Raw genomic sequence first — 11,660 nt, forward strand, 5'->3', positions numbered from 1 at the left:
TAGCCTGACTCCATCAAGGTCCTGAATGTTGGTAGCCGGGGGTAAACTGGGGATTCCCCAGTATGGGTGTCAGTGGCGAGTGCATCGGGGAAAGTGAAAGTTGTGTGAATAATTTAGAGCAGGTTCTTATCGTGTGACCTATGAGGGGATGGCATCTTATGGAGTCTGGTAGTGAATGGTGGCACGATGGAGCTCTATGGAGGGGTATGTCGCATTGGGCCTGTTCTAGTCTGGACCAAAGCTTCGCTTCACCATGACGACACCAGTCTGAGTCTCCCCAATTGTGTAGTCTGATAGTACTTGCATAAGTCCTGCACTGCCAGTCCACCTGGTCGTTTAGGAAGCAAGAGCAGTCTCCTACATAGCCTAGGTCGCTTATGTGTCCAGATAAAATCCACTAGTAGGGTGTCCTCTTGTTTAAAGTAATGTGAAGGGATGAATATCGGAAGTGCTTGAAAGAGGTATAGGAACTTAGTGAGTATGCACTTTTTAATAATGTTGCATCTTCCAAAACATGAATGGAAACCAAAATTTGATTTATCTTATAGAATGTGGACTTTGTTTAGGAGGGGAGAAAGTTGAGCGTGAAGATGGGTGAAAATTTGGGTGGTATGAGAGTGGCCAGATATTTCAGCGCTAAGTTCGTCCATTTTAGCCTAAAATTCAGTCGCAGTTGGTGGAGGAGGGGGTTTGATAAGCATACTCATATAGCTTCAGATTTAGTAAAGTTGATATTTAGATTGGACAGAGTGCCATATACCTCAAACTCGTGAGGAAGATTCGGTAGAGAAATTATGGAATTTATGAGGGAAAATAACATGTCGTCTGGATATGCTGATATTTTCTGCTGGGTCACCCCAACAGTCATGCCTCAGATATCCGGGTGGAGGCGTATTCTACATAAAAAGGATTCTAGTGATAATACGAAGTGTAAGGGTAACAGAGGGCACCCCTGTCTTGTCCCATTCCTAATTGTGAAGTAGTCCAATAAGATACCGTTTGCCTTAACCTGGGCGGCAGGGGCAGAGTACATCTGTGAGATCCAATTTAGCATGGTGTTGCCGATGCGCACATGTCGAAGTACTGCAAACATAAAAGGCCGATATACTCAATCAAAGGCCTTCACTGTGTCTGTGCTTAGGAGGACACAGGGTGTGCGGGTCTTGGTGGCTACATGTAGGAGGTTGAGGACTATGGTTGTGTTATCCCGTGCCTCACATGTAAGCACAAATCCAACTTGATCCAAATGGATCAGTTGCATCAGATGTTGTTAGATCCTAGTTGCTAGGATTTTGGTGAACAGTTTAAGATCGACATTTAGCAAGGAAATGGGTCGGTAGCTACTACAGGAGGTGAAATCTCTTCCCTCATTAAGGATGACTGAAATGTGAGCTTGTAAAGTCTCCTTGGGGATATATGTCCCAGAGCCCCATGTATTAAACATGTCAGCCATAAACTGTCCAAGTGACAGCAAGAGTGTTTTATAATATTGGATGGTAAACCCATCCGGTCTCGGGGCCTTCCCCACTTTGGAACCACCTATGGCCTGTTTTAGTTCAGCCAAGGTGATGGGATCCTCTAGGGATTTACTGTCAGTGTTGGACAACCAGGGCATCCAGAAAGAGAGCAGGTATTCCTCTGTATGGGTCTGTTGGGGGTTGGGGTTTGTAAGTTATAGAGCGAGGCATAGAAAGATTTAAATTCTTGTGTGATATGTCTAGGTAACATGGCTTTTTGACCTGTGCGGGAGATAATAGGTTTCTTCTTGGAGGGATCTAGCCAATAGTCTGCCACATTTATTTCCCGACTCATATGAAATTTTACGACAAATTTGCATGGCTGCCTTAGCTTTGTAAAGTAAATGGTCATTAATTTACCTACATAGATTATCGCAGAGATAGAGAAGGTAAAAAAGGGGGAGGGGTATGTTTGTATATTAAGAACAGTATACAGGTAAATATGAGGGATGATATTAATAATGGAGCTATGGATGAGGCAGAATCCCTATGGGTAGAGCTTCAAAGGAAAGGCACGGTGGGGAAGGTAATATTGGGCGTATGCTATAGGCCCCCCAACCAGAGGGAGGAGGGTGAGGCGGCCCTCCTTTTACAGATAGGATTGGCAGCAAGGATGGGAAATGTCATTATAATGGGGGACTTTAATTATCCTGATATAGACTGGGCAGAAGGAACTGCACACTCAGCCAAGGCTAGGCAGTTCCTAAATGTTTTGCAGGACAATTTTATGGGTCAGATGGTGAATGCACCGACAAGAAACAATGCGGTACTTGACCTACTGATTACCAACAATACAGACCTGCTCACGGATATAGAAATACGGGAGAACTTAGGAAACAGTGACCATAGGTCAATAAGTTTCAGTATTAATTACAGTTATAGGAAGCAGAGGGGTAATATAAGGACACTGAATTTCAAAAGAGCCAATTTCCCTAAACTGCGCTCTCTGCTAGAAAATATCAATTGGGATAGAACCCTGGGAACAAAGAACACGGAGGAAAAATGGGAGTGCTTCAAGAGCATACTTAACAAGGGGGTGGGCCAGTGCATTCCAAAGGGAAATAAATTTAAAAGAGCAAAAATAAACCCTGGGTGGCTAAACTCCAACATAAAAATGTATATTAGCGCTAAAGAAAAGGCCTTCAAAAAAATACAAGACTGAGGGGTCATTGGCAGCATTTAAGCATTACAAAGAGTGTAATAAGAAATGTAAAGACGAAATCAGGGCGGCTAAAATAGAACACGAGAGACATATAGCGGAGGAGAGTAAAAAGAACCCCAAGAAGTTCTTTAAGTATATAAACAGTAAGAAAGCGAGGTCAGAACACATTGGCCCCATAAAAGATGATAAAGGAAATATGGCCACTGAGGACAGAGAAAAGGCGGAAGTGTTAAATAATTTCTTCTCTTCAGTCTTCACAAAAGAATCGGGGGGCTACACGAACCTTGCTTGTAAGGCCGAACTAAACAACACACCTCAGGAAGTGCCGCCATGGCTAACAGAAGATAGACTTAGAGCTAAACTAGAGAAACTTAACATAAATAAATCCCCGGGACCGGATGGCTTGCACCCGAGGGTTCTGAAAGAGCTCAGCCAGGTGATTGCCAGACTATTATTCTTGATCTTTAAGGATAGTTTACGGACGGGTATGGTGCCAGCTGATTGGAAAAAAGCCAACGTGGTACCAATATTTAAGAAGGGGCCGAGATATATCCCGGGTAACTATAGGCCGGTCAGCCTAACATCTGTAGTCTGCAAAATTTTGGAGGGGATGTTAAGGGACCACATACAAGACTTTAGTAATAAAAACGGTATTATAAGTAGTAATCAGCATGGATTCATGAAAAATCGTTCTTGCCAAACCAATCTATTAACCTTCTACGATGAAGTGAGCTGCCACCTAGATAAAGGTAAGCCTGTGGATGTGGTGTATCTGGACTTTGCAAAGGCCTTTGACACCGTTCCCCACAAACGCTTACTGTACAAACTAAGGAAGGTAGGTATGGACCATAAGGTGAGTACCTGGATAGAGAACTGGCTCCAGGGGAGGTTGCAAAGGGTGGTGATTAATGGGGAGTACTCGGATTGGGCGGGTGTGGAAAGTGGGGTCCCCCAGGGTTCTGTCCTGGGACCAATCCTGTTTAATTTATTCATAAATGATCTAGAGGAGGGGATATCGAGTACAATCTCAGTATTTGCAGATGATACTAAACTAGGCATGCCAATATCTTCTATGCAGGATGTGGAAACCTTACAAGCGGACCTGAACAAAATAACGGGGTGGGCAACTACATGGCAGATGAGATTTAATGTAGAAAAATGTAAAGTAATGCACTTGGGGGCCAGAAACCAGAAAGCAAGCTACTCACTAGGGGGGGAACCTCTGGGTGAGTCTAGGATGGAAAAGGACTTGGGGGTACTGGTAGACAACAGGCTTGGCAGTGGCATGCAATGCCAAGCCGCCGCAAGCAAAGCCAACAGAATACTGGGATGTATAAAAAAGGGGATTCACTCCAGAAATAAAGAGATTATTCTCCCTTCTACAAGACTCTGGTCCGGCCACATCTGGAGTATGCTGTCCAGTTCTGGGCACCGGTCCTCAGGAAGGATGTGCTGGAACTGGAGAAAGTCCAGAGAAGGACAACAAAAATAATTAGGGGAATGGAGGACATCAGCTATGAGGAAAGGCTACAAGCACTGAACCTATTCTCTCTGGAGAAGAGACGATTGAGGGGGGATATGATATCAATGTACAAATACTGTACTGGCGACCCTAGCATAAGGAACAAACTATTCAGAGAAAGGAGATACAATAAGACACGTGGCCACTCACTAAAACTAGAGGAAAGGCGGTTTAACCTTAAAGTGCGTAAGGGGTTCTTCACTGTAAGAGCAGTAAGGATGTGGAATTCTCTTCCACAAGCAGTCGTATCAGCAGGGAGCATTGATAGTTTCAAAAATCTATTAGATGGACACCTTAAAGACCACAACATACAGGGGTATACAATGTACGGTTAAAAGCAAACACACACACACACACATCATAAGTTGAACTGGATGGACTTGTGTCTTTTTTCAACCTTACTAACTATGTAACTATGTAACTATAGAGTTCTACCTCTACCTCTGAGGAGAGGGACAGAGCGTGTTTGTGATGAGACTCCCAACGCATGCAAAGCTTGGAGTAAGGAGTCTAGTTGTGCTGTACGCTGTTTTTTGATCCAGGAGCCATGCTTTATGAACATCCCACGAATCACTGCCTTGTGTGCCTCCCAAATGATTCCGGGGTCAGTATCTGCAATGGTGTTAGTCTGAAAGAAATGGTCTAATTCTCTACATCTGTCAAAACAGTCTCATCTTGGAGTAGGCTTTCATTTAGTCTCCACATCCGGGTTCTGGACCATCGAAAGTCTGTTAGTGCGTAAGAAAGTATAACAGGGGCATGGTCGGACCAAGTATTAGAGCCTATTAAAGAGTCACGTGTAACTTACAATGCTGCCTCAAGAAATAGTCTATACGGGAGTATAGTTGGTGAGGAGGAATAGAAAGAATAGTCTCGTTCTCCGGGATGCATCAGGCGCCAAACATCTATCAAGTGTGCACTATGGAGGGACTTTGCAATACGTTTGCGAATGCCAGGGGGGGACAGAGGAGGATCCCAGAGATGTATCCTCCGAAGGAATCAGAGGGATATTAAAATCTCCCCCAAAAGAGGGGAGGGTAAGTAATAGGGGGCGGTGGGGGGTTATGAAGAGAATAGAGATAAAAAGAGGGGAGGCAAAGATGGTATGAGAGAGGAAGAAAGGAAAGTCAGGCAAGCAAAGAATATGAGAGAGTGAAAGAGAAGGGGAAATCCCACAGAGAGAGGCCTCAATTTACTAAGAGATGGCAAAATAAATGCTAAGACGCTCACCAGCAAGGAGCCGGATGAATGAGCGCGTGCCTATTTGGGGTTGTGGTAAGAAAGAGCCAAGAGACGCCTCGGATGCCACACTCCCCAGCCCGGCAGCCTTCTTGAATAAATGAAAGGTATATAAGGTGTAGCAATGCCCCCTAGAGGACTGCTGAATTTTCACACTTTAAAGATTCCCTTAGGTTACCTGTAGCAACTGCTTGCAGAAATCTTAACACTTCATGTTCTTGGCTCAGTCAATGATCAGTCTAGGGGTAGTTGTTTTTGTGGTTTTATCTTATATTGGGATGGGAGAAGGAATGAGTGGGATACTTCAACTGTTGAACTATTCACAATTCAGAGGACTTCTAGCTTAAGAATGTGGCAAGGCCGCTACTTAATCCTGCCACTTGAATGAAACTGAGGAAAGTGTTCCTATTTGTGTTTCTCTTCAGGTTACTCCCCCAGTACCCCCTTTCTCTGTACTAGCTGACACCTGTCCACTGACTATAAACTCCGGAGTGGTCCCCTTCCTGGGCAGACCCCTGGGCAAGATCCTCTGTACTCACGATACAAATTTTCCAGATTCTCACAGTGCCCCAACTCCTCCAGTCAGCTCTCCTGGACCTCTGGGTTCAGCTCCTCTCCACTGGTTCATCAGGCCAACTGCCTGTGACCATCACCAACTGCTGCAGAAGAGGAGGCAGCCGCCACCCTCCTTCAGGGACTTTGCTTCCCGCCAAAAGACCTCTACCTCATGTGCCCCTGGCTTTTTATACCCTGCCGCACAATTCACAGAGACAACCCCTCTGTGCCAATCCCTGGGGCAGTACCAAAAGCCTGTGTGTCATTGGCCAGGTTTCCTCCACTGTCCAATTTTCCTCCCCATTGGATCAGCTGGGGACACTCCCTTAGACCAGATGAATCGCACACTGGGCACACTGAGTAGACCTAACTCACAGATCCTGCTCCCTGATAGGCAGAGTGCAATATAGAATTTACCTGCTGCTCCTCTGATAGGCAGACAGAGCCAAAACTATACTCACTCTAGCACCTGACTAGGAGGGTGCTACATCTTTAAAAGACATTGATGTCTGGGTAAATTTGAAAAGTTGTGGGACATGTGGTTGGATACCCCTGGCCTTGGTCCACAAGAATTAACACTTCAAAGATTAGTCCTAGGACCACATTGAGGGTACCTTTTGACGCTGACAGTGTGTTTGCTGGGTTTGGTGGAGGAAATGGCACCTCTTAGAGTACAAAGAATTTTATTGTCGGTTACTCTGTTCTATGCACACAAGGCTATTCTTCTACATTGTAAATAAAAGAATGGGTGCAGCTTTAGATAACAAACGTACAAAGATTCCAAAGAATCTGTGAGCAGTCTTATTAGATATAAATCAGCAAATGTCCGTGAATCCAAGATGGCACTGCAGGATGAACATATCATCACCACCAGATATCACCAAAAGTACTGAACCTTACCGTCAGGCTGATAAGACTGCACCAAGTAAATAATCCCCACACTGGCTCGTCCACCTTGACCACGGGTCTCCGACAATTCTCAGGAGGTATAAAGTGACAGATAAATTCCCAGATCCTCAAATGGCCCCGAGAATGGTAAAAAGGCTCCTAGTGTATTATATTAAATCAAAGTGTCGCTTTATTAATCATTAATATACACTCCCATTAAGTCAGTGTTGCCAACCCCCCGGAGGGAAATTTACTGGCAGAACGTCCAAAATTTACGGACAGCACCAATTTTTTACGGACACTGAAAAAAGTACCTAAAATAACAATTTTCAGTGCTAAACCGTGCAAATATCAATATTTTAACTATAAACATATAGCTAGTGCTATTAGCAATGTGTTAAAGTTAAACAAAAGTCAAAAAACATATTTCTCAAATTTACATGAAGGTTGGGTTACCATAACCCAGCCAGCACAGAGTTCCCCCTTACATCAGAGTCTGCAGACTCTGGTCAGACATGGTACAGGAGGTGGTCAGAGACGGTACAGGAGGTGGGCAGACACGGCAGACATGGTACAGGAGGTGGGCAGACATGGTACAGGAGGTGGATAAACACTGCGGACATGGTACAGGAGGTGGGCAAACACTGCGGACATGGTACAGGAGGTGGGCAAACACTGCGGACATGGTACAGGAGGTGGGCAGACACTGCGGACATGGTACAGGAGGTGGGCAGACACTGCGGACATGGTGAAGGGGGTGGGCAGACACTGCGGACATGGTGAAGGGGTGGGCAGACACTGCAGACATGGTGAAGGGGGTGGGCAGACACTGCAGACATGGTGAAGGGGGTGGTCAGACACTGCGGGCATGGTGAAGGGGGTGGTCAGAGACTGCGGCATGGTACAGGGGGTGGTCAGAGACTGCGGACATGGTACAGGAGGTGGTCAGAGACTGCGGACATGGTACAGGGGGTGGTCAGAGACTGCGGACATGGTACAGGGGGTGGTCAGAGACTGCGGTCATGGCACAGGGGGGTGGTCAGAGACTGCGGAGATGGTACAGGGGGTGGTCAGAGACTGCGGTCATGGCACAGGGGGTGGTCAGAGACTGCGGTCATGGCACAGGGGGTGGTCAGAGACTGCGGTCATGGCACAGGGGGGTGGTCAGAGACTGCGGAGATGGTACAGGGGGTGGTCAGAGACTGCGGTCATGGCACAGGGGGTGGTCAGAGACTGCGGTCATGGCACAGGGGGTGGTCAGAGACTGCGGTCATGGCACAGGGGGTGGTCAGAGACTGCGGTCATGGCACAGGGGGTGGTCAGAGACTGCGGTCATGGCACAGGGGGTGGTCAGAGACTGCGGTCATGGCACAGGGGGTGGTCAGAGACTGCGGTCATGGCACAGGGGGTGGTCAGAGACTGCGGTCATGGTACAGGGGGTGGTCAGAGCCTGCGTGGACAATGGAAGTGCCCTCCTCACCCCCTCACAGTAGTTTCTTCCTCTGTCCCCCTTACCTTAGCTCTCCACATCAGTGTCCTCCTCCTAAGTCCCCTTCACCTCTCCATAGCAATATCAGTGACATTACTGCAGAGTGAAGCTGTGTGACACTGCCTGTGGAGAGGTGAAGGGGGCACAGGAGCAGGACACTGATGTCCTCTGCCCCCTGACTCATCTCTCTACTACTTCAGTGTACTGAGTGTCTGAGCCTCGGTGGCTCAGAACCCCACTCACCAGACCAGTCCTCCTGCTCTTCTGTGTGCTCTCTCTGCCTCTGCTGTCGCAGCCTGTCTGCTCTGTCCACTCCACTCCACCATCCGTCCGTCCAGCGGCATCTTCTAGAGTTCTAGTTCTTGTCCACACTCCACAGCTGCGCTGGAGCACAGACTCCACTCCATACTGCTGGCGCAGCGCCTGGCGGCCGGCGGGAAAATTTAAATGACGGCGGGGGGCGGAGGCAGGGGCGGGCGCAGGCGGGCCGTGGCACTCGTCCGGCGACGATCATCATCCAGTGCGAGTCTGCATCTCTCTGCAAGTGCGAGAGAGCTCGGGGATCTTCGGAACTGCGCGCCGCGCACGCGCAGTTCTGACAGTGCCGCCGCCGCCATAGATTTACGGGCACTTTTCTCCTGCTACGGGCATTTACGGGCAGGAGAAAAGTGCCCTGTTTTTACGGGCTGTCCGTAAATCTACGGGCGGTTGGCAACACTGCATTAAGTTAGGATGGCATCAGTGTATAGACAGTGTGGGATAGTCTGTTTCCTTCCAAGAAGATGGCCTCTGCGTCCTCCGGCGCAATGACGTCACACGCTATTCTTCTGCATTGGAGGAAGACCGAAGCGCCATCGGTGGAGTATTGGAAGTCACCAGTGAACACGATGCTGCCATTTTACAAAGCCACATACCTGAATAGAGGATGCGTTATATGGCAGGGTTGGACTGAGAGGCCATCTACTCTTCTCGGAGGTGATTGTGGTCTGCCACCGGTGAAGGTGACGGTCACCTTAGAGGGGTGAGTTGAGGTCCCCTGATACTTAGGGAGGTAACAAATGAAGTCTATGCCTAGCAGACGACAAGCAGTGGTGAGAGGGTGGGGGAGGTTGGGATATGGACCTAGGTGAGAGTCTGTGTGGGGGAGACACTGCTGCGTTGAGGATCTCCTGGGAGGTTCTCCCTTTGCATTTTCCTATAAGTATTGTAGTACATGAGCATTGCACTGAGGTTGGGGGGGGGGGGGATGGGGAGTTGCTTTGTTTGCTTTTTTGCGATTAAAAATCAATAAAAATAATTTTCAAAAAAAAAAAGCTGAGTCCTAGGAATGAATAAACAGGAGGGAACGGGATAAGGCGCAGGCCAAGGAGATGTTGGGGGAGTGGGTGGAGTCAGTGAGATGTTGGGGAGTAGGTGGAGTCAGTGAGATGTTGGGGGAGTGGGTGGAGTCAGTGAGATGTTGGTGTAGTGGGTGGAGTCAGTGAGATGTTGGGGGAGTGGGTGGAGTCAGTGAGATGTTGGGGGAGTGGGTGGAGTCAGTGAGATGTTGGGGGAGTGGGTGGAGTCAGTGGAGGTGGGGAATGGAAACATGCAGGAGTGACTATATATGAAGGTTACGATCGCTGTGTCTATGACTGTACAAAGCGGAAATATTGTGTACCGAATGGAATGGACTTTTCTTTCTTTATAATAAAACTTTTTCTGATTTAAAAGAAAAAAACACTCAGAAAAGATGAGTAGGGAAAATATCAGTGGCCTCCACCTGTAAAACCATTCCTGTTTTGGAGGTCGTCTCATTGTTGCCCATCTAGTGTACCTGTTGGTAACAACCCCCTCTGCTACTTGACTGGCCAGATGAATATCCCAGGAGTTTCCCTGACTTGATGCTATACTCTGATTATAAAGTGTTGAGCAGTGTATATGAGTGTGGAAAACTCTTGGTAATTTTTCTTGTCTTCTGACAGACGGACTCTGTGGTGGGAATAGAAGGACATCGGAGGAAGATGTGACTACAGAAGATAATGACATGGCATCTTCTCCAGAAGTAAATCCCGTTCCTCATAATATACATGACAGACCTCACCATTGGAGGAGATCATTGGAATCTCCTGATACTTCACATAGTCCTCTAATATCTGACAGTGCCGACGGGTGCGGGAAACCATCTCATCTCAGGGAATCTTCTTTATACCATACAGGAGAGAATTCATTGTCATGTTCAGAGTGCGGGAAAGGTTTCAAAAAGAAAAAATACCTTCTTCAGCACCATAGAACTCACACAGGGGAGCATCCCAATTCGTGTTCAGAGTGCGGGAAATGTTTTAAACAGAAAAGAAACCTTCTTAGCCATCAGAGAATACACACAGGTGACCTTCCCTATTCATGTTCAGAGTGCGGGAAATGTTTTAGTCACAAAACATACCTTCTTAGGCACAAGAGAATACACACAAGGGAGCGACCTTTTTCATGTTCAGAGTGTGGGAAATGTTTCAATCAAAAAGCACAACTTCTTAGCCATCAGAAAATACACACAGGTGAGCTTCCTTATTCATGTTCAGAGTGCGGGAAATGTTTTAGCCAAAAAGGACACCTTCTTCAGCACCAGAGAATTCACACAGGTGAGCGTCCCTATTCATGTTCAGAGTGCGGGAAATGTTTTAATCATAAAGTAACCCTTCTTAGACATCAGAAAATACACACAGGTGAGCGTCCCTATTCATGTTCAGAGTGCGGGAAATGTTTTAATCAGAAAGTAACCCTTCTTAGACATCAGAAAATACACACAGGGGAGCATCCCTATTCATGTTCAGAGTGCGGGAAATGTTTTAATCTGAAATTAAGCCTTCTTCGCCATCAGAGAATACACACAGGTGAGCGTCCCTATTCATGTTCAGAGTGCGGGAAATGTTTTAATCATAAAGGACACCTTCTTCGCCATCAGAGAATACACACAGGTGAGCTTCCCTGTTAATGTTCAGCGTGCGGGAAATGTTTTAACCCCTTTAAGAACTGAGCCCATTTCTGACACATGTGTTTCACAAGTTAAAATCAATATTTTAGCTAGAAAATGACTTAGAGCCCCCAACCATTATATATATATATATATATATTTTTAACAAAGACAAAGATTTGCGCAGCGATCTTTCCAACGCCATTTAAAAAAAAAAAATTTCCCCACTTTTAAAAATAACTAAACAGTAAAGTTAGCCCAATTTTTTTGTATAATGTGGAAGATGATGTCACGCTGAGTAAATAAAAGAGAAAAGCAGATGCGCTAGCACTGAAGTC

The 11,660-nt window shown here is 46.6% G+C and overlaps 1 protein-coding gene across 1 annotated transcript in view; it reads left to right on the top strand.

The window, feature by feature from the left end:
* LOC309543617 (uncharacterized protein) overlaps positions 1–11,385 on the top strand; it is a gene marked incomplete at both ends in the record, with an annotated part of 248,485 nt that extends 237,100 nt beyond the window's left edge. The window contains 3 exon segments of the mRNA XM_082276074.1: positions 4,629–4,702; positions 10,571–11,340; positions 11,344–11,385. Coding sequence (XP_082132200.1) covers positions 4,629–4,702; positions 10,571–11,340; positions 11,344–11,385 — 886 coding nt within the window.
* Positions 11,386–11,660: the final 275 nt, after the last annotated feature.

The sequence above is a fragment of the Pelophylax lessonae genome, assembly GCF_965119305.1.
Source record: "Pelophylax lessonae genome assembly, contig: HAP1_SCAFFOLD_269, whole genome shotgun sequence".
NCBI lineage: Eukaryota > Metazoa > Chordata > Amphibia > Anura > Ranidae > Pelophylax > Pelophylax lessonae.